This window comes from Hydra vulgaris, chromosome 10 (assembly GCF_038396675.1).
Source record: "Hydra vulgaris chromosome 10, alternate assembly HydraT2T_AEP".
NCBI classification, from domain to species: Eukaryota; Metazoa; Cnidaria; class Hydrozoa; order Anthoathecata; family Hydridae; genus Hydra; species Hydra vulgaris.
Genome location: NC_088929.1, coordinates 4,927,110 through 4,952,887, shown reverse-complemented (window position 1 = coordinate 4,952,887; position 25,778 = coordinate 4,927,110). Strand labels below are relative to the sequence as shown.

General features: G+C 30.1%; 3 protein-coding genes across 3 annotated transcripts in view; all 3 read left to right on the top strand.

The window, feature by feature from the left end:
• Nucleotides 1–17,938, top strand: part of LOC100206868 (arylsulfatase B) — a 29,630-nt gene extending 11,692 nt beyond the window's left edge. The window contains exons 7-9 of the mRNA XM_065807130.1: nt 839–1,111; nt 6,557–6,890; nt 17,566–17,938. Coding sequence (XP_065663202.1) covers nt 839–1,111; nt 6,557–6,888 — 605 coding nt within the window. The 3' untranslated portion in view covers nt 6,889–6,890; nt 17,566–17,938. The remainder of the gene's footprint in view (nt 1–838; nt 1,112–6,556; nt 6,891–17,565) is intronic.
• Nucleotides 9,571–14,795, top strand: LOC136086074 (uncharacterized). Its single transcript, XM_065808342.1, has 4 exons — nt 9,571–9,640; nt 13,338–13,559; nt 13,803–14,433; nt 14,552–14,795. Exons 1-4 carry the CDS (start codon nt 9,571–9,573, stop codon nt 14,793–14,795), a joined length of 1,167 nt encoding a protein of 388 aa, XP_065664414.1.
• Nucleotides 14,817–15,839, top strand: LOC136085748 (uncharacterized). The gene is made up of 2 exons (XM_065807131.1): nt 14,817–15,017; nt 15,108–15,839. Exon 2 carries the CDS (start codon nt 15,111–15,113, stop codon nt 15,708–15,710), a length of 600 nt encoding a protein of 199 aa, XP_065663203.1. The 5' UTR covers nt 14,817–15,017; nt 15,108–15,110; the 3' UTR covers nt 15,711–15,839.
• Nucleotides 17,939–25,778: the final 7,840 nt, after the last annotated feature.

The following is a 25,778-nucleotide window of genomic DNA, read 5'->3' as shown; positions in this document are numbered from 1 at the left end:
TAATATTTAAAAAAAAAAGAAGACAAATAACACAAAAAAAGACAAATAACACAAAAAAAGACAAATAACACAAAAAAAGACAAATAACACAAAAAAAGACAAATAACACAAAAAAAGACAAATAACACAAAAAAAGGAAAGAGTGAATGAGGTGACATGAGAAATAATGAATGAATGAGATAACACAACGTTTAATGATCAGAAGGTTTATAGAAAATAAATAAGAAAACTAAAGGATATATTTAAAAATTATGGTGAGACAAAAAATATAAAATCACTTGAATAATAGCAACAAACATAAATAAAGAAAAACATTAAATGTAATTTGTAACAGCACCACAAAAAAAAATACATGAAAATATAAAAAATATATAAAATAATACGACAGTGTAAACAATGCAAACATAAATTAATAAAACTTGATAAATTATTTTTTTTATTTTCTTTCAATAACTTTTTAAAGTTTTGATTTTCGAATTTATCACAATTTTCTTTTAACTTTGCTTTTAGTTGTTCTGTTTTTTTAAATGTTTTTCTTCAATTTTTAATCTTTAATGTTTTCATTGTTTTCACTTCATAAGCTTTTTTAAATTATCTTTTAAACAATTTATTTTTGTCTTTTTTTTTTCTTTTCTTTATTAATCTATTTTTCTCCTTTTTGTTATTAAAAAAATACTTTCTCCATTTTAATTGCCGTTACGAAGTGATGAAGTTTAAACATTAATAATTAATAAAAGTTTATGTATAAAAAATTTTTTAAATCAATTTGAAATTCAAAAAGTTGTTTAAATAAAATTTGTTTCAAACAGAAATTTAGTATTGTTATATATTTTTTTAGGTGGAGTTCGTGGCGTTAGCTTTGTTTACAGTAAACTTATTGAGACCCCTAGAGTTTCACATGATCTTATCCATATTACTGATTGGTTACCTACATTAGTTAACTTAGCAGGTGGAAAGGTATCTGATATTGGTTTTTTAGATGGATTTGATCAGTGGGCAACTTTGCAAAATAAACAGTCTTCACAGAGGAATGAGGTATTACTAAACATTGATGAAAAAGTCTGGCAGAATGAAGCATTACGAGTTGGAAGCTGGAAGATTATTAAAGAAGGTTTTTTAATTAAGTTATTTTTACTACAGTTTTTATTGTGTTGCTGTTATTTCATTCCAACTATTTATTTTCTTCCTTTTGCATATTTGTTATTTTCACATTCCTTTTTTAGTTCTCATTTATTGTTACAAATTTTCATTATATTTGGTCATTTTTGCTTATACAACAATTCGAAATCTAATTTTAAATTTTTAAATACTATTTATAATTTTTACAATTGTTTAAATGTTTTAGTCTTTTCACTACTTAATTCGGTCTGAAATTTTCATTACACGAGGCTGTAAATGACAAATATTTTATATAATTGATCCTGTGCTAGTTTTTACAAGTTGAGTAAGTTCCAATTATATAAAGAGCAAATATATTATTTGCTCCAGCTATAGGTGGAATTTGTATTAAAAAGGTTTCTCTTGTTTAATTTCACTTTTTCTTTCTTGAAAATTGATTTTTTGTTGTTGCAAAAATTAATTAGAGCTTCACTTTTTCTATCCTGTTTTTTTTAATAGCAACAGTCAATCTTTTATATTTATCTCAACGTTAGTAATTTTTTATTATTTTATTGCATTCTTTCTCCAGCTTTTCTAATATTAATGAAATGTTAATTCATTGCATTAAAAAAAAGTATTATTTTAAACAATAAGTATAAATATAGATAGATTTTACTTTGTTTAATTACAGTTTTTGTTTTATCTTCTTTTTTCTCAAAAATTCATTTAGTTGATATATTTAGTTTTTATCAAATAACATTTAGGTTAAAACCATAGTAGCTGTATTTTGAAATAAACACAAAATAACTAAAAAACTAATTAAATTATTAAAGTTTAAAATATATGAGGTAACTAAATGACAGAATGTAGAAATATATAATTTAACTTAATGACTTTCTTTTTTTTTCAATTGTTGTTTCAATCTATTTTCTTTTTAGCTTAAAAACATAAGCTTTGACAAAAGCTTGTGTTTTTAAGCTAAAAAGAAAATAGAATGTAACCCATTCAAAAATAAAATTAAAGTCAAAAAAAAGATGCAACAAGTATCTTTAGACATTTTACTATTACATACAATTTTATATATATTATGTATAAAATTTTTTGACTTTTTTTTTTTTTAATGATTCTTTTTAGATGTATAAAAAAAAAATTATGACACAGTTGAAGCTCTTGCTTCTGATGAAGAGAGTGTCTTTAAAGATAACTTTAAAGAAAATGACACAGTTTCCGATTATGAACTTAAAAATATCAATAAGTTTGCAGGTACTGATGGTCTTTGTAATACAGGACCAGTACAGCAACAAATGTTGATTGTGATGAAAAGAATACCATTTATGATAATGATATTAGTGATGATGATGATCAACCTCTGTCTAATATGGTAAATAAAAACAAACCATTCTTTTTTTCTAAACAATTTTAAAATAAAACTTTTATGTCAGTGATTCCAAAACATAAACTTTGTTAAACATGGTTACTGTGCATAAAAACAGGTTGATCCAGGTAGTTCCAGAGTCCTAAAGATTTAAACCTCTAACTACTTAATTGTGAGCCAAGTGTTCTACCACTTCTACTTCACCATGCCTATTACCACATTAATTTAAATTTGGGTGCATGCAACTGTGATTGCATTAGTAAATACATGGCTCATATATGGTAGAAATTTAAAATCAATAAATCCTAAAGCAAAGCACCTAAAAAAAATTCAATTTGAGGTTGTTTTTTTTTTTAAACATCTTCGCTTCCAACAAGGCTGCAAGCAGCCACTAATTAAAGTTGGAAGTTACTGGAAGAGAAAAGATGAAAATTGTAGAGCAAGATAACGATTGACAGATGACTTAAAGGATTGCAAATTATATGAATCAGGAAAGCAAGATGAAGGAAGCAAATTCCAAAGAGTTGATGTTCGAGGAAAAAAACTAGACGAATAAGCGTTTTTAGAGCACTTAGGAACAGTCACAGAAAAAGAATGACACTTAATTGAATGACGAGTAACACGAGAATGAGTTTTAGTAGATGGCACAAGAGACGCTAGCTCTTTAGAGCAGTGCCCATTATATTATTTGTAGAAAACAGAAAGAGAAGCAACATTACAACGATGTGTATGGTTGGAGGTTGGCTGCAAGAGCAGGTCCAACTATGTTTACAATGCATTTTTGCACCTTGTCTAAAAGAGCATCATCAGAAGAACCGCCCCAGATATGGCAACAGTATTCCATACAAGGCCGGATTTGAAATTTATAGAGATAGAGAATAGAATCCGAAGTAAGAAAGTGACGACCTCGATAAAGAGATGCAACCTTAGCAGATGCTAGCTTTGCAACTGATTTGATATATGGTTTCCAAGAAAGATTGGAAGTAAGAGTTAATCCTAGAAGATGAAGAGTAGATGACTCATCGAGTACATCACCATTCATAAATATAGGAAGATCTAAATTATTGCGATAACGATTGGCTGAAAAAAATTGAGTTTTATCTGAATTAAAGTTCACCAGCTACTGTGAGCCCCATGCTGTAGCAGAAGTGATATCCTTTTCAAGCTCAGATGCCCGCTAAAAGCAATAAGAGCTTCTTATCATGACATGAAAAAATAGTAGTATCATCAGCGAACAATGTCACCTTAGATGTGAGAATATCTGGAAGTTCATTAATGTAAATTAAAAAGAGTATAGGCCCAAGGATAGAACCTTGAGGAACCCCTGAAGTTACAGAATAAGAACAAGAGTGTTGTTTATCGAGGACAACTTTTATGTTATGATTGGAAAGGAAGGATTCAATGATCTTAAAGATGTTGCCGAATACACCATAAGAAGAAAGCTTATGGAGAAGACCAGCATGCCAAACTTTATCAAAAGCTTTTGAAATGTCAAGAACGATGGCCTTAACCTCTCCACCTTCATCTAATGCACGATAAAATCTGTCAGTTATTACTGTTAGCAAATCAGCTGTAGAACGAGAAGATCAAAATCCATATTAATGGTCAGAAAGTAAGTTATTAGATTCAAGATGAGATATTAAGTGTTTGTTAATTAAAGATTCAAAAACCTTGCTTATGATAGGAAGAAGACTTATGGGACACTAGTTAGGCGAATCAGATCGCTCTCCAGAATTTTTGAAGATAGGGATAACAGATGCCGCTTTCCAGCAGGCTGGAAAACAAGACTCTGATAAGCACTTGTTGAATAGTTTTGAGAGTATAGACGACAGCTCCGGAGAACACTTCTGCAAGACAATAACAGGTGTTGTCCGGGCCACAAGCTGTAGAAGAGTCTAGGCAGGAAATCACTTTAGATACAGATGCTGGAGTGATATGAATGTCTAGCAATGGATCAACCTGTTTGTTGGCAATATCAGGTAGAACGCAACTAATGGAATCAAGAGATGATATTGATGAAAAGTTTTTAGCAAACAATTCAGCTTTGTCTTTAGGTGAGATGACAAAGTCTGAACCATACAAGAGAGGTTGAATTAAAGATTTGCCCTTATTATTGATATTATCAAAGATTCTCCAGAAGTCACGAGAGCCCAATTTTTGAGATGAGATACGAGATTTCATGATCTAAGAATAGCAGCTTTGGCATTAGGCAAAATCTTTTTACAATTGTTTCTAGCAATAATAAACAGACGTCTGTTTTCTGGAGAATTGTTTTGCTTATAAATATGGAAGTAACGGTTTCGATTGGCAATCGCAGCAGCACAGTGTGAGGAAAACCATGGAGGAGAGTGAGGCTTGACCTGGAATCGTCGAGAGGGAACAAAGGATTCCATGCCAGCCTAAATCCACGAAGTTATGTAAGAAGCACATTTGTCGACAGGAAGACAAAAGATTTCTACCCAAGGGCCATCACAAAGAAAATCACGGAAAGAATCCCAGTCAGCTTTACTGTAGTTGTAAGAGGTGCGATAATAGGGGGATTCAGGTGATGAAGAAGAATGAGATATTAGTTTTAGAGAGATCAAACTGTGATCAGAAGCACCTAAGGGTGAATGTGGAGAAACTGAACACTGACTAGGAACAGAAACAAGACATAAGTAGAGTAGAGAAGGTAAATGAATTGGGTTGTCAGGAAAGCGAGTTTGAAAGTTGACTATTTAAGTTAGGGATTGAGAAAGGCAAAAGTTGTGGGCTTTAATGCCTGCAGAATCACTGACACTAGAGCCAAGCCATTCAGAGTGGTGAGCATTAAAGCTACCGACAACAACTATATTAGCTGATGGATAAAGAGAGAGGGCTTGGTCAATATGATCAGAAATAACATCAAAAAGAGTGCAGTCTTGAGATGAAGGAGAGCGATATAGAACAAAGAGAAAGACGATAGAGTGAAGTGGTGCTAAACAAAAGCACATGAAAGAATAGTCTGTGGATTCAAACCTAGTTTCACAAACCCGTTTATTGAGTCAAGAAGATCCAGCATTCAACATCCTAAACTGGAAACAATGTATTAAAAATGCATCTACGCCAGACTAAGAGATGAAGAAGATGGTCAACAGATAGAATCTGTTTACCCCTTAAAAGGTGACAATAAGTTGAATATAGGTGACATTAAGTTGAATATAGGCAGAAAAATGTAAGTTTTCCAGACCATCTCTTGAAACTTTAATATCACCATAGGCTAAAAGACCTTTACCTATCAAAGCAACCCCAATAAAAGGCAGAATAAACTATCTACTAGTATACACTGAGAAAAGACAGTAATGTCAAAAATACTCTATAGGGTTTTCATACATTCAATGCTAAAAATGTTATATTAAGTTTTAATTGCAAAGAGAAAAAAACTGTTTTAAGGATATTCATGCATAAGAACTGGTACCACCCAACATAAGAACACCACCTAACATAAGAACACCACCCAACATAAGAACACCACCCAACATAAGAACACCACCCAACATAAGAACAATACCCAACATAAGAGCTGGCACCACCCAACATAGACATTTGAACGTTTCTTTTTAGCCTCAAAAGCCAATTTTCACAGATAATCTAAAATTTTTAAAAGAGCAAAAATGTTTATGTTTTTGTATTTTTGCAAAAAAAACAACATGTTTTTACACAGCTAATAATTTTTTTTTGAAGCTAGTTTTGGATGAAATAAAATAATAGATATAGTTATAATTGACACTTTTTTTGGAGTAGGGAGAGTAGAAGTTAAGGAAAATTAGGGGTTGTCCATAAAGTACATATGCTTTTATTTGGACCCTCCTCCCCCCCCCCCCTCTTCTCTTAGGGTGAGTAAGTTAACAAAATAATGCCCAGTTTTCTAAGACATTAAAAGTACTACATAGATATTAAGTGCATGTATTGCACATCCATATATACATGTCCTGAACACATTTTATTTAAAGAAACTGGTGTGTTTCTTTTTTATTTGTTGGTATGCAGCTATTTTAACAATTTTTCTAATTTTAAATTATTTTACTATGAAGCATTATAGTCTTTTGTGACTTTTTATTTCAGGTAATTACTGGGATGGCTGGTACCCTCCTCCATCTTTTAATGAACAATCAAATAATTCTTTCAGTTATTTGTCCAGTACTGTGAAATGTGGTCACAATATCCCTATTGTCATCAATCATTGTGATAATTATTGTCTATTTCATATTGATGAAGATCCATGTGAAATTAATGACTTATCCAAAAAGTTCCCTGACGTTTTAGCAGCACTGATAAATAGGCTTAATACATACAGACAGTCAATGGTTCCACCTAGAAACAATATGACTATTGATCCAAGATCAGATCCGAAGCTTCATAATGGAGTATGGCAGCCATGGGAGATACTTAATTAACAGTAATTAAATTTATCTTTGCATATTAATTATTAAATTTATTCTTGCATTAAAATAAGTAAATTCAATTAAACCTTAGTTTATATATGTAGTATTTTATCAAAGCTTGACAAAAAGAGAAAGTTTATGTAAAGATTATGTACTTTTAGATAGCTTATTCATTATGGCTTATACATTTGTCAAATATTAACACACAAGACAGAAAGATTCAGAATAATTAGTTTTGACAAAGCACATTTAGACAGTCAGCCAAACAAAAATAAAGACCATCATTGTTTATATTTATTTTAAAAAAATAGTCCAAACAGACAAACACATAAATAACATAAAACACATAAATAACATAAAACACATAAAATACTCATTAATCTTTGTTAAATACTGATGAACAATAATATAAAAAAATATTACAAAACCAATACAAATAATGAAAATCAACTATAAAATAAAATACGCATAAAATGGTTTTTGTTGTAAAAAAATAAGAAAATTGTTTTTCTATATAAATAATTTGTGTATGTAAGGTATGTTCAAATATTGAAGCATTTCCTGTATTTGTATTATTTTTCTGTAATTTGTAACATCAATCATACCAAAGTAACAGTTTTCCAAAGTAGATAAAACAACTTCCATTTATCATATGTGGTCCCCATGTATTTTCCTGGCCACTAATTAGCATTTTAAATAATAGCCTGTAAACTATTCTAAGCTTTTTTGACTGTCTTATGTAATACCTTTTTGAATATATTTTGTGATATCTTTTTGAACATCTTATATGACACCTGTTTATTACAAATATAATTGCCATAAACTGTTTTTACCCTGTGTGCATCTATGGAAACTAAAATCTAATACTGAAACTAAAAGTGATAATGAAGCAGTTTCAGTGTTGCCATTCGCAACATATTAAAATTCTGAGTAGAAATTGTTATACTTTTGTAAAGATTGATAATACAGTTAAACTAACTGCATATTTGTAATGATTAATAATACAGTTAAACCAACTGCATATTTGTAACGATTGATAATACAGTTAAACCAACTGCATATTCAGAATCAAAAAATGATGAATAAGTAACTGAAATTTTTTCACTAATAAAAAAATATCTGAAATTTTTTCACTAGTTCTATTATAAATAGTTAAAAAAAACTATCAAAAAAATTGCTTAGAAAACCACTTATCTTATACTGCTGATTTAGGTGAACAGTCTGACGTCATATTAAAATAGCCTGCTGCCACGGGCTTCAGTACATACATTGACTGACCAATAGCTTGACTTGCAGCAGAGTGCTGCTACATCGACTTAGGGTTTGGCATGGGGCAGCAATCTTTTTATTCATTATTCTTCATTTTTTTCTTCTTTTCCTAAAAAAGCCGTATTGATTAAGAAAAGCAAAAAAAGTGAGCAAATACTTATATAAATACGAAATACACTGCGACCATTTTCTATAGACGCATCTAGAATTTAGCGGATTTACAGTGTTACCGTGGTAATAAAATTGTTCTAACGGTACTTTTGAATAAGTATATGTAAGAAAATAATGATCCATTATGCATCTGATTTTTAATTGTCTTGATTGTATTAAAATAATTAAATTTTTAATATTCACATGGCAATTTTCTATAGACGCACTAAAATTTTTACGAGTTTCGTCGCAAATTTCTTATATTCTGTAGTATTTTTTATTTTGTGAATCGAAATTAAGTTGAACTTAACCAAATGCCGAAAGGAAAGGTCCTTACCGATATTGAAAAAGGTCCAATGGCTTGGCTTATCATCAAGAAAAAGATCCAAATCGAGAAATTGCTAGAAGATTGAAGAGATCAGATCACGTTACCCGCAATTTCTTGAAAAATTTAACAGATTATGCAACAATAAAGCGGAGCCAAAGAAATATAAGGTTTCAGGCCGTGAAAAACGCAGAATTGTTCGACTCGCATCAAATTCATCAAAAAGTTTAAAAACAATTAAGTCAGATTTGGGTTTAAATGTTTGCAAGGAGACGATTAGGAAAGTTCTTAAAGACACTCCACGCATTGTACGATCAAAAGTGAATAAAGCACCAAATTTGAAGCCCATTCACAAACAGAAACGGATGAAATTCGCCCGCAAAAAAATGGCACGCGATTGGGAACAAATATGAAATTTTATGTTAAATTCTCATGAATACGTAAGATGTCTAAGTAGCTGAATATTTTTGTTTTCAATACCAGGTGTTTTTTTCGGACGAGAAAAAGTTTAATCTTGATGGGTCTGATATTTTTAGTGGCTACTGGCGTGATTTGAAGAGAGAACCCAAATATTTTTCGACAAGGAATTTCGGTGGTGGATCTTTGATGGTTTGGCTTGGGTTTTGTGCAACAGGAAAGTTAAATTTAGCATTTACATCTTGCAAAATAAAAAGTTCTGAATACATTTATGTGCTAAAATTATTTTTTATTCCTTTTAAAAACAAATATCGACGCAAAAAGTTTGATTGTCAACAAGACAACGCCAGCATTCACTCTAGTAACGAGACTAAAGCTTGGTTTAAAGCTAAAAAAATTGAGCAAATGTGGTGACCTGCTCGCAGTCTAGATTTGAATCCTGTTGAAAACATCTGGGGAATCATTGTAAGACGTATCTATGCTGACCAGAAGCAATATAACTCTGTGGCAGAGCTAAAAGTAGCAGTATCAGAATGCTGGGAGGATATGGAGCCAAAAGTGCTGGAAAACTTGGTGGGAAGTATGGCAAAACAAATTTAGCAAGTAATTGAGCGCAAAGGAGGCCCAATCGAGTATTAAAATGTGATAAAAACATTTTTTTTGATAGTTTTGTTAAAAAATGTGAATTGCGTCTATAGAAAATAGTCAGCTATCTTTTGAATTTAATTCATTTATGATTGACCTCTTTTCAAATTTGATTTTTTTTGGTGATAATGTTCATTATTTTTTGATACTTTATTTATAATTTATTGAAATACACTATTAAAATAAAGATAAGTACGTTTTTAAGACATAATCCACATGCGCCTATAGAAATTGGTCGCAGTGTAGTAGATATATAGTAGATATATATATATATATATATATATATATATATATATATATATATATATATATATATATATATATATATATATAAATTAAATATGTATGTATGTATGTATATATATAACATTTAAATTTCAAATAAAAAGTTTTAATATCTGTTAACTAATCAAAAATTATCAATCAAACCAATCCAATCAAAAAACATTTTCTGAAAAAGTTTTGATTAAAAAGTAAAATCAATAGTTTCTTAAATATTTTTAAACAGTTTGTAAACACTTGTAAAAGATTACATACCTTTACCCTTAAGAAAAGAAACAATGCAGAAAACAGTTAGATATGATTTTGGTATTTGATAGGTGTCACAACATAAAGGCTTCACAAAAATATCCAGAAGATTATATAAACTTTACAGAATATTTTACAAGAATTTATGGACAATAAAGGTGCTCCTGTTTCTCCTTTGTTGAGAAGTATTTTGTAGGGTGATCTGGAAAATCAAACAATCCAAATTATTTTTAGACATTTGCATTCTGGGTGATAAGGAATGGGAGTCATAAAAAAAATTTTAATGTCTTTTAAAGGAATTAAATAGTTTTAAATCTATTAAATGTAACATTTTAACAGCTAAAAACAATTTGTTTGGAATGACTAAACCATAGATTTATAGATCTCAAAGTCTGATATTATCAGCGCCTAAAAAAGACATACCGCTAATAAAGAATCGCAATTTCCACACGTATAATACATAAATTTTGAGAAGCATGTATATGATACTCTCTATTTAGTGGACCAGTCTCTGTTTAGTGGGTCAGGGCTGTAAGTCTTTAATAAAGGACAATTTTAAAGTCATTTTTGACCATTAAAGCTTAAGCTAATTACATTCAAATAAATTACATTTACATTTTAAAAATGACATTTCCTTTCCAATCATAGTATAAAAGTTGTCCTCGATGGACATCACTCTTCTTCTTATTCTGTAACTTCAGGTGTTCCTCAAGTTTCAATTCATAGCCCTATACTCTTTTTAATTTACATTAACGATCTTCCAAATATTCTCACATCTAAGGTGGCATTGTTTGCTGATGATACTACCATTTATTCTTGTCATGATAAGAAACCAACACCCTCTGATTGCTTGGAGGGGTATTTGTGTGTGAGGGGGGGGCTCACAGTGGCTGGTAAACTTCAATACAGATAAAACTCAATTTTTTCAGCCAATTGTTATCGCAATAATTTAGATCTTCCTATATTTATGAATGGTAATGTGCTCGATGAGTCATCTACCTTTTATCTTCTAGGATTAACTCTTACTTCCGATCATTCTTGGAAACCATGTATCAAATCAGTTGCAAAATTAGCATCTGCTAAGGTTGCATCTCTTTATCGAGCTCGATACTTTCTTACTCCGGATTCTATTCTCTATCTCTATAAATCTCAAACCCGGCCTTGCATGGAATATTGTTGTCACATCTGGGGCGGATCTTCTAATGATGCCCTTTCTCTTTTAGACAAGGTGCAAAAATGCATTGTAAACATAGTTGGACCTGCTCTTGCAACCAACCTCCAAACATTATCACATCGTTGTAATGTTGCTTCTCTTTCTCTTTTCTAAAAATACTATAATGAGCTCTGCTCTAAAGAGCTAGCGTCTCTTGTACCATCTACTAAAATTCATTCTCATGTTACACATCATTCCATTGTCTCATCCTTTTTCTGTGACTGTTCCTTAAGTGCTCCAAAAACTCTTATTTGTCTAGTTTTTTTCCTCGAACATCAGCTCTTTGGAATTCGCTTCCTTCATTTTACTTTCCTGATTCATATAATTTGCAATCATTTAAGTTGCCTGTCAATCGTTATCTTGTTCTACAATCTTCATCCTTTCTCTTCCAGTAACTTCCAACTCTAAATAGTGGTTGCTTGCAGCCTTGTTGAAAGCAAAGATGATTTAAAAAAAAATTAATATACTACATTGTACATAAATTTCAAATATATTACATTCTACAAATATAGATGATCATACTTAAAATAAACAAGCAGCAAACACACATAGTTTACCAGAAGAATATTAAGGCAAAAATATTGTAAATATGAAGCATTAAATCCCGGCTGTACCACAATATGATTTTGCTTTAAAAGAAGTTAAATAAAATTTTTTTAATGTCTTCCTGCTGTCATCATCTTTTTGTTAACTGATACCAACAAATGGTATAAAACCGGAAAATCCCGGTCAAAACAGGACAGATGGTAAGCCTATATATATAGTTCTTATTAGTATAAAATGATTCTTTTTTGTGTAACATAGTTCATATTTGCGTAACATGGTTCTATTTTGTGTAACATGGTTCTTTAAGTAAATATTTAATAATGTTATGTTCAGGGATGTGGAGTGCCGAAAATGGCTCTGGATTGAAAGTCACAAAAAGATTATTTCTTCCTGGTTTTGATATGCAGTAAGCTTCAAAAATGTAAAGAAGCTTATGGACTACTTTTTAAAATAAAAATAAGCCTTTTAGGTTAAAGGCAGGCCCAGATTAAGGTGTAAGCAGTGTAGGCTTCAGCCTACACAACCACGGATTTAGGGGCACGGGCACTACATACTATCCTTTTTTTTTTTTTTAAACTAGAAAAATTGTACAATCTGTAAAATAATTATTGACAATAAGCACAATACTATCCTGATGTTATTTTGATTTAAATAATATCGGAAATTTGAAATAGTAATAATCAATGCATTTTGTTGTGCGGTCTTCTAAACCTCGTTTATTTTTAGATTGTTATTTTTTCGTAGAACCAGTCGCACACCGATAACGTATGTGGAGCCGCAGACGGCAGACAATGCCAGTGCGTTTACTTATTTATATTTGTCGTAGCTCGCCGCCGATGGTCATAAATTGGGTAAAATAGTATTTATACTATTTTACCCAATTTATGACCATTTTTTAAAATTTTTTTAAAATACTTGTTTTTATTTAAAATATTTTAAATGATTTTATAAAATATTAAATAGTATTAGTATTTCGTATACACGCGTCACGTGCATCGAAAATTCCTCCGTTTGATCGTACGTATGTTTTGTTAACACTATTGTAACTTGTAAATTTAAATTATAAAGGTTTTACTTTCGTGCGAGTAGTGCGTTTTATATATAGTTTAGTGTTCGATATTTATGTAAAAATGGATCAGAAACGACATATTAGTGGAGCCCAAGCGAAAAAGCGTGTAATTTTTAAAAAAGAAAAAGAAGTGATTTTACTTAGTAAAATTCCTAGGTTAAATAATTTCTTCAAACAAATAAATAACATTACCCCTAGTTGTGTTGAAGATAATAAACTAGAATCTTCAAATGACATAACTATTACTAATAATTGTTCTACTACTTCTACTTCTATTTAATGTGCTGCATCTTCTTTAGATCAATCAGTTGTTGATGTAAATGAGGAATCAGAAAAATCTGAGCTAAATGTCATTCCTAATCCTCTTACGCAGAATAATACAAATAATTTTAAAGATCCAGCAGATTGGACAAATAGTAATATATGTTGTAATTATATTGCAAAATTTGGATATGATCAGAACATTGATGCAGATTTTACCTCATCAAAACGATCTTATTCTGATTATGATCGTTATTGTAGTAAATCAATCTTTATGAAAAATCGAAAAAATGGATAAAATGTTTCACGGAAATGGCTTGTTTATTCAATTTCAAAATTTGTATTATTTTGTGCTCCATGCAAATTATTTGGATGCAGTACTCAACTGGGAGATGCTGGATTTAATGATTGGAAAAATGGACATTTGCTTATTTCCAGGCACGAAAATTCTTTGGCACATAAAAATAATACATTAAGTTTTATTACATTACAAAGTGATGTAGGTAGAATTGACACTCAATTTGCAACACAAGTGACTGGTGAAATGAATTACTGGAAAGCTGTTCTTCATCGAATTGTTGAAGTAATTAAATTTCTCGGTGCAAAAGGTTTATCATTCAGAGGTGATAATGAACAATTTAACAAAATTAACAATGGGAACTTTTTGGGAACGTTAGAGTTACTTGCTAAATTTGACCCTTTTATTGCTCAACATATAGAAAAATATGGGAATAGAGGGAAAGGAACTCCGTCTTATTTATCATCCACAATCTATGAAGAACTTTTACTTTTGATGAAGAATGATATAATTAAAATTATATTAAAAGAATTAAAAGCAGCCAAGTATTATTCTTTAATTGTTGATTCTACACCTGATATAGCAAACGTCGATCAACTTGTTATTGCATTAAGATATGTTTTACCTAGTGGTGTACCTGCAGAAAGATTTTTAATATTCATTCCAAATAGTGGTCATAAATCTGAAAAAATGAGCAATGTTGTAATGGATTTTCTTAATTCACACAATATACCAATTGAAAATTGTCGTGGCCAGAGCTACGACAATGCGAGAAATATGTCAGGTCAATATTCTGGATTGCAGTCAAGAATTAAAAGTTTTAATTCATTTGCAGAGTATGTACCATGTTCTGCACATTCTCTTAACTTGGTCGGAACGTGTGCAGCAGAAAGTTGTAATTCTGCTACTTCATTTTTTATGCTTCTCCAGGAACTATACAATTTTTTTTTCTAGTTCTACTGCACGTTGGGACATTTTAAAAACATATTTGAAGAAAAATCTTAGTGTAAAAAATTTATCAGTATTTCGCTGGAGTGCTCGTTTTGATGCTTGCCATGCTTTATTTAATTCTTATGCATTTATAATTGAAGCTTTGCATAGTATAGTTGATAGTCAGAAAGAAAAAGCTGTATATAAAGTAGAAGCTAATGGGTTGCTTGCAAGATTAAAAACTTTAATGGGTCAGCTTAGTAGATAAATAAATTAATATAAAGTTTAATATGATTTTAGTTTTAATGCTTCAAATAAAAAATTACAATCAACTGACATTGATCTTCATACAGTATTAGACCTATATAATGGCCTTGAAAATTACTTGGTACAGATCAGAGATGATTTTGATGTTTTTGAAAATAAGGCTGTAGAAATTACTGATTGTTCAGAGTATGCTAAAGATTCCAAGAGAAAAAAAAAGAGAAAGGTATGTTTAACTTATTAATTTTAAAATACACATTAAATAATTTGAAAAAAGTCATAAACATTAACAACATTAAAAACTATTTTTTTTTAGGCTATGGCTGATGAATCCAGATCTCAACCTCTCACAGAAATCACAGGGAAAATAGATTTTATTAGAAATGTATATTATGTGATCATTGATACTCTTAAATGTCAACTTAGTTCAAGAAGACAAGCTTATGAAAAAATATCAGATATTTATGGGTGTATACCCACATTGTATAAAACACCGAGTTCTATTGTTATAAGGAACACATGTGAAACTTTGGCAAAATATTTTATTGATGATGTTGAAAACTCAAGCTTACTTATAGATGAGTGTATTCTTTTTTCAAAATTAATTTCCACGGATAAAAATGTAAAATCTGTTCTCTCTATGTATAAGTACATCAAGACCAAAGAATTAGAGTGTATGTTTCCAAATTTAGAAGTAGTTATGCGTATGTACCTTAGTACAGCAGTTTCAAACTGCTCAGTCGAAAGAGCTTTTTCTGTACTTAAAAGAGTAAAATCCTACTTGAGGTCAACCATGAAGGAGGAAAGACTGAATGCATTAGCAATATTTAGCATTGAAGCAGAATTGGTTGAAAAATTAGATTTTAATGATACTATTAACACATTTACCCATCAAAAAGCAAGAAAAAGAAAAGTATAAAATAATGGTTTGTTACTTTTTGTAATATGATTATTTTATATTTTTATATATCTAAAATATATTTTGTTTAATTTTAATTTTATGTTTTTATTTGTTTTTACATAGGTATTATATACATGTACATATTGATGTGACTAATAAACCTAAAATAAAGTTTTATTATTTATTCAAGTATCGAGTAGAGAAATATGTAAAAAAAAAATTTAATTGGGGGCACCAAATTTTTTACATCCAATGGGCACTGTAGACCTTAATCCGTGCCTGGTTAAAGGAACAATAAATTTTTAAACCTAGAGTCTTTATAAAAAATGGGGGCAAAGACACCAGAACTCTGGACTAAAAACATTAGTTTTTTGTATGCTTGTTGTATTATAACGAATGATAGTGACTTGATATCACAGTTTCGTGCTGTTTTGGTAAGAACTTTGTAATAATAAGGATTTCTGTCTTACAATCGATTTTTTGGGTTATTGGTCTTTATAATGATTTGGTGATTTGAAAAAGGTATTGTGGAGAGATGAGTCAAAGTTCAATTTGGCAGGTCCTCATGGCAATTTGAAGGTACGTAGACCTAAAAGTAAACGTTTGAATCTTAGATAGACAAAAGGAATGGTCAATGGTGGTGGTAAAGGTTGGTTAGGGTTATTTTTTCAGTTTAAGTTTTTTGGAGAAGGACCTGGGAACCATCGAATAAATTGATCAATTTGTTTATCATTATATTCTTAAGGAAATGATCACGGAAATAATATCGTGCTGATAATAGTATGCTATTTTTATGGATTTAAACAAGACTTCTACCTAAAACACGTCTAAAGTTGGTAAATAATGCTTTTCAACAAATCAAGTTGAAACAATGAAGTGATCAGCTCAATCACCTGATCTCAATCCGATTTAAAATTTATGGCATCATGTTGAACTTTCTATAAAACTCAAAGCATGTCTAGGGGATATCTGCTGCATTAAATAAAATTGGCCATTAAATAAAAGTTTTCTGACTTGAATATATTGTTGGAAAAAAATGTTTCTTTATGTCTTTTATATAGAACAATTAAAACCAAACTGAAGCAACTAATAAACAAATTATGCACAATTATTTGAAACGGTGGAAAGAAAATAAAAGTCATAATACTATTACAGTTTCCTAATTTAGCGATATTGCTTGTCAAATTATTGTTTGAAAAACTACAGCTTTGCACTTAGTTTAACTTTTAAGAAGTTAAATTAAGTCCAAATAAAAAATAAAAATGTTATCCAAAAAATTTCCTTTACCTTTTAAAAACGCTGATGAGTATACAAATTTATCAAAGCCACGCAGAATGAAATTTCACAAGAAAAATTGAAAAACAATGCCGAAAAGATGTGTCATGATCCTAAATAGTAAAGGAAATACTATTTTTATATTGATTATAGTATATTTTTTATAGAAAATAAAAAAAAGTTGCTAATGTTTTGGAAGACCACATTTTTACATCAAAATATCAATAACATGCGCATGTATATGCAAAACTACTTTTTTATTTATTTTCAGGAATTATTCGTATTATGAACAAATCTTTTCCGTATCAATCATATTAACAATTTGATTTCGTTTGAAGAGTAGCTAGGAAAAAAAATGCTGTATTCAAATTAATTAAGTTGAAAGTACTTAAAGTATAGTAATTAAAATTTAAATTATTCAAAGTATAGTTGAAAAATAGAATTTTTTTATTTGGTTGCTTATGTTTTGGGGGACAATTTATTTTATGTTTTATTTGAGTAAATATAAATATAGTTTAAAATACTTTATTTGTCGGATTTTCTTAACGAGTTTTCGACGTTAAAAATAAATTTTAAACGCTAAATTTTTCTTTTACAGCTTTCCGTTTGAATTTACACGCTGCACTGGTCGGAATGACAAAAATTTTGAAAATTATGTTGACTTTTATTTTAAAAGATTTAAAAAAACTTTTAACTTTTTAACAAGTTTTTTTTTATAACCTATATACTTAACTTTTATGTCTTATAAACTTTAATTTTAAATTTTTTTCAAAACTTTAGCTTTAACATTTAACTTTAATTTTAGTTTTAACTTTGCAACATTAACTAACTTTTATAACTTTTTTAACTTTGTGCATTTTTAACTTTTCATTGTAAATTTTAACTGTATTTATAGTAAAATTTGCTTATAAATTTTCTTATTTAAATTGTATTTATTAAGTAATCGAACGATCATTGAGTAACTTTTTAAACTTCTACTCTGTCACATTATTCATATAGGGGAGAACCTAAAACGGGCTCCTTTTAAAAAAACGATAGAACTAACTAGCTATTACCAACCAAAATTACAAACAAAGTTTTTTTCAGGAAATTCGATCTATGCTCTACAATTTAACATCAGAAAATTAAAGGTGTAACTACCTTACGTTAAGAAGCAACCGTTGAACAAAGAAATTGCTAGGAGCCCATTTTCCGTGGAAGTAGCCTAAACTGAGCCCCTTTGTTTAATTTCTGAATAAAACCTGATTATTAATCAAAAATTGAGTATAACTAATTTGTAGATGATTAAAAATTGACGCTCTGAGTAAAGAAAAATTGATAATAACTTTAGTTTTAGTCAAACTAAGAAAAAATTTAGCTCAATAAAATTTTAAAAGTAATACTTTCAAATATTCTTTTTGCCAGAAACTAGCAATAAGAAAAACTATTTTTTGAATGGTTTTCTTATATGTTTATGGTCAGCTGAGCAATATTCTACAATTAAGCTTGTAACAATTATTGTCCAAGCAAGAGATTTGACAGAGGCCCATCTCACCTTAAGGGCCCGTTTTAGACCACTTTCCCCTACATTCAATTGAAAGAATTTTTTTCAATTCAAATTGATTCTGAGTTTAACAATGAACAAATGTTATAAACACGTTTGTATGTAGCACGTTTTGAACACGAAAATTATTGCTTTTAGCTGTTTTTTGAGTTGTTTTGAGTTTTATTAACACTGCATATTTATTTTATGATAATTTAATGTATACATTATGGAGATATTAAAAATTTCTAACAAACAGAATTTTTTACGCATTAAAAAAAATAATTTAATGGAAATCAATTCATAAAATCTAAAATGCTGAGTGTTACGCTTTTTCAACAGAATGTAGCCTCTTCTATTGTTAGAAAATTTGTTGAAAAGTATATCAATTCCAATGCGACGTTAGTGGCCATCCATAAAGTACGTACGCAGTAAAATCCTGATTTAGGACCCTCTTTGTGTGCATTCAGCGCTACCTTTCCTCTTTCAGCGTACGTGCGCTTTTTAAGTTACAAAAAAAGCACCCCATTTCCCAACGCAATTTCAAAACATTGGGTAGTTCAAAATCTTCTCAGTGAGCTGAGTAGTTATAAAAGTGTTTGTTTTTTAAGCTCATTTTAATTTTCAGAGAGCGTTGCGACGGCAACTTATATTTGAAAAACGCTTTTTGATGGTCTAAAGTTAGTTTTTGCCGCTGGTATCTTATCTGGCATCTTTTACAATCCCAGAGGAAACGCCTTTCTATAAGTTCTTGAATATTGTATTGTTTGTTACTTAAGCACTAAATGTGACGTTCCATATACTTCTTCTCAATCGGGGTTCGATAATAGACGACATTTTTTATGAGAATATCATTTCGTGTACCGTAATGAATTTGCTTGTAACGAGGTAGATTGTTGAATTTTGATTGGTGCAGAAACAAATTTTCTCTTGCGGATGTTTTGGAACTACCATCTAGCTCATTGACTTATTTTTCAATTTTGCTCAGAACTGTTAGCCAATTTTATTATTTATTTAAGTGTTGCAATTCAGTTCAAAGTTAATTAATACTAGATAAATTAATACTAAATAAAATTTTTGAAAACAATCTAAGATTAAATAAATTTTTAATCAAATTTATGTGTCTATCTTTGTTGTCAATTTTTATGGAATTAAACCTAATTTTCAGAGAGCGGCTTTAGGGACAAATGCTAGTGGCCCTAGGTACAACTGAAAAAAAAGCTTATGGTATCTAGGGCCACTAATTTTTAAACCCTTCAACATGACGTACTTTTATAGTTTAAATCAATATACTAACGCAAAGTAATTAGTATAGAGATGTGATCTTATCAATTTCATCATTTTTAGACAAGTCTAAGGCCTTGAATTTGGCCATTAAAAAAATCCCAAAATGGTTTTAATTTAGTAAATTATTATGATTTAAAATTTACTTTATTGATCATAAATTTAGTAATAGAGTTCAACACAATTAAGGTAAGATTAACATAGTTTTCTGACAACATCAATAATAGTTTAACGATTATTATTGCTGTTTTGTGTAGCTATATTGTATTTTTTATAACAAGTTATTTAGACAACATAAAACTAGATGATGTAGTTTTCTCGCTTTCAACACAACAAGAAATTAAAAATCTTTTTTTTCTCGTAAACAAACTAATTTCTCTTAAACTAAACTAAACTCATCTTTTCACATAAATAATTTTTTTTTGCATTTTAAGATGTTTTATTGAGAAACTATTTAAAAAATAGCAAGTATAAAAAATAAAATTTCTTCTTATTTCAATATATGATGTCGATGGACTTTTGTATACTGTTAAGAAATTAAGATGTTGCAAAATTACTGTACTGGCTTCATATTTCTTTTTTATATGATTTTTTCGTTTTCACCAATATTTGAAAGATAAAAGTCCGTTTTTTATTTCAGTGTGGAGAAGAGTTGCGAGTGAAGTGGGTTGCGAGATTTTGCATTTTAACATCTGATAAAAGAGATTAGTAATCCTTTCAAGAAAGATGAAGGAACAATTTACATCTAAAATAGCAATTTATCTTGCAAAACAGTGCGAGGACAGTATCCAGGGGGGAAAGGGGATGGGTTTAGAGGCTTTAGCCTCCTCCCCCCTTCCCCCATGTCTGCGAGTGGAGGGGGGCTCAGCCCACCACCATCAAAAAAATTGTATCAAACAGAAAAAAGCCTCTATCATGAGTTTAGTATTTATCATAATTAGCTTAGTTATCATAATTAATTTACTTATCATTATACTTTTTCAAATAAATCACATATTTAAAAAAAATTAATATTTATTAGATACCAGAGAAATAAAATGTGTTCAATGAAATTTTCTATGAAAGGTTATTTTTAAAACAAATTGAACATAAATTGGTTTAGGGTTGGTATAAGAATGTCGAAGAAGGATACGAGATAGAAACACAGAATCTTCTTGCTGGAAGATGCTATTGAAGTTCTTCTAGCTTTACAGTTATCAACTGGAGAACACGTACTGCAACTCTATGATTGGAACAAAAACAAGAGATGGTTTTAAGTAGTTTCAACAGTGTCAAGAAGAATTATGTTGTTTCATTTCAATTGTCAACTAAGAGTTGTGAGATTGGGTGCGAAGGTAATACAGGATGCCAGACAGAAGGAAGAACCCAGTGTGTAGCTGGTACTGTAAAAGATCTCTGGCAGAGGAGTTCTGTTTCTCATATTTCAGACTTTTCTATCAGGAAAAAATATAATTTAACTACTTTTCTGAAATATTGCTTTTTTAATCTTTTTTTATTTAGAGTTCAAAATTGCTATGATCTAAAATACGTGTGGTAAATATTTTGTTACAAAAAATACAATTTTAATACCAGATTTCAAATACTTTAGTTAGACGAAAGAAGGATAAAGCTGAAAAAGAACAAAACCAGAAGCTCTCCAACAGAAGTCAGAAAAAGGGAATGTTTCAAGAAAGAAATCAAGGAGTTGTTTGATATTTCTGTCGAAAATGCTGCTGAGGTTATTTTGTTTAACAAAAAAATCATAAAGGATGAGAGACTTGGAAGATCAAAGGTACGGCGCAAAGCTGTAGTTGGTGCCAAAAACAGGAAGTACACAAAAGCAGTAAAAATGCAGCAAAAAAGCTTGTTGTTGCTTATTCGAACAATAAGCAACAGCAGTGACGGATCCAGGGGGATGCATCCTCGCCATCCCCTCCCTCCCTTGAGCCTTAAAGTCCTAAAAAGAGAAATGAGGACTTTTTTTTTTAGGAGACGCAAATGTGATACAAAATACAAAAATATTTCAATATAGTTCTTAACGGTTTATATTAGTCCAATGACATCATATATTAAAATAAAAAGAAGAAATATGAAAATTTACTTTTTATGCTTTTTTTCAAAGTGTTTTTCTATAAAACCCCTTGAAAGGCGCAACATTTTCTTTAACCATTACCTTTACATAAGCAGAAAAACACTAGACCGGACTAGGCCGCACATGTGATCTACTTTAAATTACACTCTCATATATAGATAAAAATTTACAACCAAATTTTCTGAGCTCAACTGAGCGCAATAGGTGCTAGGCTTTTTGTTATAAATGATATCCAATCGAAGATTTTGCTTTAAAAAACTGAAGACACATGAATGAAACCTTGTAAAAATCTATTTTAAATACCACTTTTAATGTTATTGTGAAAACGTATGAAACATTTTCTGAAGGAGGATGGGAACAAATAAGCCCCAAAGTTTCCACCCCCTCACCCCAAACGTGAGGGCAACAAGTTGATATAATATTTTTTGTACTACTTTCAAGTAGACTTATATTCATCAATAAATATTAAGTTTCATAATATTATCTTTCAGCATTCAAAAATTACAAACTTATAAAATTTTTAACCCCCTCAAGTTGAAGGGGGTTTCAACTTTATATGGTCATAATTTTTGAATGCTAAGAGATAAAATATATGAAACTTGAAACTTATTGATGAATATAACTCTACTTGATAATAGTACAAAAAATATTTTATCAACTTGTTGGTCTATTGTTTGTGGTGGGGGAAGGAGGGGGGGAAGGGGAACTAAGTTTTGTGGTTTGTATGTTCTCAGCCTCCAATCATCTCAATTTTTTGCAAAGTATCTTTATTTGATATAAGCATAAACATACAAATGTTTGGAGTTTGCTCAATATCAGGAAGTTAGCTACCTCAAACACCAAAAAATGCTGGATCCGTCACGATTTTTTTTAAAAAAGAGTTTAGTTTAGTAAAGAGTTAAAAATAGTTAGTTAACGAGAAAAAAAGATTTTTAATTTCAATTTCAAAAAGAATTTTAATTTAAAGTTGAAAGCGAGAAAACTACATCAGCTTTTACTTTTAGTTTTTATGTTGTCTAAATAGCTTTTCTAAAATGCCGTTTTTATCTAGAAAGTTGTACTTTAAATGTGTCAAATGTGTTTTGTTAATTTAAATAACGCTCATAAAATGGAAAAACAGTAAATTATTTGTGAAAAATAATCATTTCATACACCCTAATATTAATGTTCTAAGACTAAAACAACAGAGAGCACTACACGATGAAATTCTACAGGTTCCAAACAAACTATGATCTTATGATGTAAATTCTTGGCCGCTACGTTACTAAGGTGCCCAGAGTAAGGAGGAGTCAGGGAGAAGTCAAAGACTCCAACCAACCTGAGGAGACTAAGGGGCTCTTGATGTACTAATGTATGATGTATCTCATCACCTAGATTCTTATATATGTATAAAAAATATGTTAATAGAGTTCAATTTTATTGAACGTCATTTGTTTATATTCACAATATCAAAGAATATTTAGACATGCAACATGTACCATCTAATTGAAAAACCATTAGGATCTTTCAGGATCACCTTTGATCACCCCTAAAATGATCACATGAGCGGTCATGATCACTCCTGAAGACCGTATATGTCCAGTTTCCATTTCCTTGTCCGCAATTACCTATATTTAGACATACAATATGTCTTATCTAATTGAAAAATATTGGGACACCTCAGGACCATCCTTGACAACCACTAAAATGACCATTTGAGCGGTCATGACCACTTTTAAAGACCGAATATGCCCAAATTTGAATTCCCTGACCGCAGTTACCTTTGTTTAAATATACAACACGTCCTATCTAATTTAAAAACCATCGCGACACCCTATGAACACCCTTGATAACCCCTAAAATAACCACTTGTGTAGTCATGACCACTCCAAAATAAAAATGGAGCCTCAAAAACCTCTATAAAAATGTATCATGTGTTTATATTTAACCCATAAATAGTTTTGCCATTTTTGGCCGACTGTGCGCTGTCACTGCAAAAAGATATGGAATACAGAATTGTACCCATACTGCTACAATGACACATGGTATTAATTCAGCGGGGGCAAATATATCAGGTTTTGATGTTTCACTCTGTTCTGCTAGATACCATGCTTCAAGAAATATCTTGAAGCTATACTGTTTTCTTGTGGTGGTTACAAACATTTAGCAGAGCTTGTGTTGGTCTGGTTGGAAAGTGTAAAGGTAAGGGAATTCTGTTTTCATAAACCAATTGCATTACACTATGCAAGATTTCATGCAAAATGTTTATATTATATAGCCATGGAACTGCTAGCCACCCAGATGGATGACATTGTCTTTAGCTTGATTACTAAGAAGGAAAGATCAAAAGTCCACCACGTTGCAATGTACACAGGATTTTTTCATGCAATGTGGTTTTTGAAATCACCAGTAGTGAGTTAGTCACCAAATATGGATTTGAGTGCAATCTAGGACATATGCAGATTTCAATGAAAATGTTTTAAGTGCAGCTATCAAGAGCTTAAAAAGCCACCTGTGGTTCTAACATAAAGAAATTTTGTCCTTGCACTAGCAGATGATCAGTTGGATGAGAATGTGCGCAATGGCATTGCTCAAGCTCTAGTGAAATGTCCCAGACATGAAAGATTTGAACTTAGAAAATCTGTTTTCTCTAAATTAAACATGGAAAATATTCCTAGTCTGCCCAGTTTGGTTGGATCTCAGAGTTGGGTGCTTTTTTAACATCTAAACCTGTAGGAAAAATACTGGATGGAATTTAGCTGCAGATAAAAACGTAATAGCCATAATAATTGTTGATATTATAGTTATTATTATTGCTATTGTTATTAAAATAGATATTAATAAAATAAAAAAAAACCGTGCTCACTGCCCAAAACTATAAAAATTAATGATGAATTTTCCTCTGATCCAACTGTAACAAGTAGGGAAATAAATAAATTGTTTCTGTTGGCTTTAATCTCGCTAATAAAATTCCTCTTGAGTATAATAAAATAGATAGAGTATGATTTTTCGATTACTTCGGTCTTAACATCTTATGAATTATCTTTATTTTGAGCAATCTTTTAAGATGCTCAAGTGAAATAAATCAGCTGACCATGATAATATAAATGGTAATTTTGTCATCGAGTTTTATGAACTCCTAAAAGATGTACAATTTAAAGTTTTATATTGTTCAATAAAACAGGGCGTTTTTCCTGATTTTCTAAAAATAGCTAAAGTGACTCTACTTTTTAAAGCTGGTGATGCAACCAATGTTTCTAATTATCGCCTAATGTCTGTTTTGTTTGTTTTTTCTAAAGTTTTAGAGAGAATTTTATATAACGTTAATTATGATCACCTTTCTTCAAATAATATACTATATGTTAATCGATACGGATTCAAAAAAAGTAACTCAACAGAACATGTAATAATCCAAATTATTCGCAAATATCTGAATCTTTTGAAAATTCTCAATTCACTTTGGGAGTTTTTATAGATTTATCAAAAGCTTTTGATACAATTGATCATAAAATTTTCCTAAAAAAACTTGAGCATTATAGAATTAAAGGAAATGTTTTACTATTACTTAAAAGCTATTTTGGCAACCGTAAACAGTTTGTTTGTAGTAATTTAACTGACCCACCTAATCTATTAAATATAATCTGTGGTGTTCTCCAGGGTTTTCTACTTGGGCCCCTTCGTTTTATCATTTACATCAATAATTTACATAAAGCTTCAAACTTGATCGCTGTCATGTTTGTAAATGACACTAACCTCCTTTTATCTGAAAACAATATTACAACATTATTTCTAAATATGAATATCGAATAAACAAAAATTTCTAAATGGTTTAAAATAAACAAGTTTTCACTTAATGTTGAAAAACTAATTAGGTAATTATTTTTCTAATTATTACTAATTAGGTAATTATGTTGAAAAACTAATTAGGTAATTATTTTTCTAATTATTACTACTT

Coding starts and splice junctions, on each gene's coding strand:
- LOC136086074 (XM_065808342.1), top strand. CDS start 9,571: ATGCTGGGAGGATATGGAGCCAAAAGTGCTGGAAAACTTGGTGGGAAG. Junction 13,560..13,802: donor TGATTATGATCGTTATTGTA/GTAAATCAATCT, acceptor AAAGTGATGTAG/GTAGAATTGACACTCAATTT. Junction 14,434..14,551: donor AGTTTTAATTCATTTGCAGA/GTATGTACCATG, acceptor TTTTTTTTCTAG/TTCTACTGCACGTTGGGACA.
- LOC136085748 (XM_065807131.1), top strand. CDS start 15,111: ATGGCTGATGAATCCAGATCTCAACCTCTCACAGAAATCACAGGGAAA.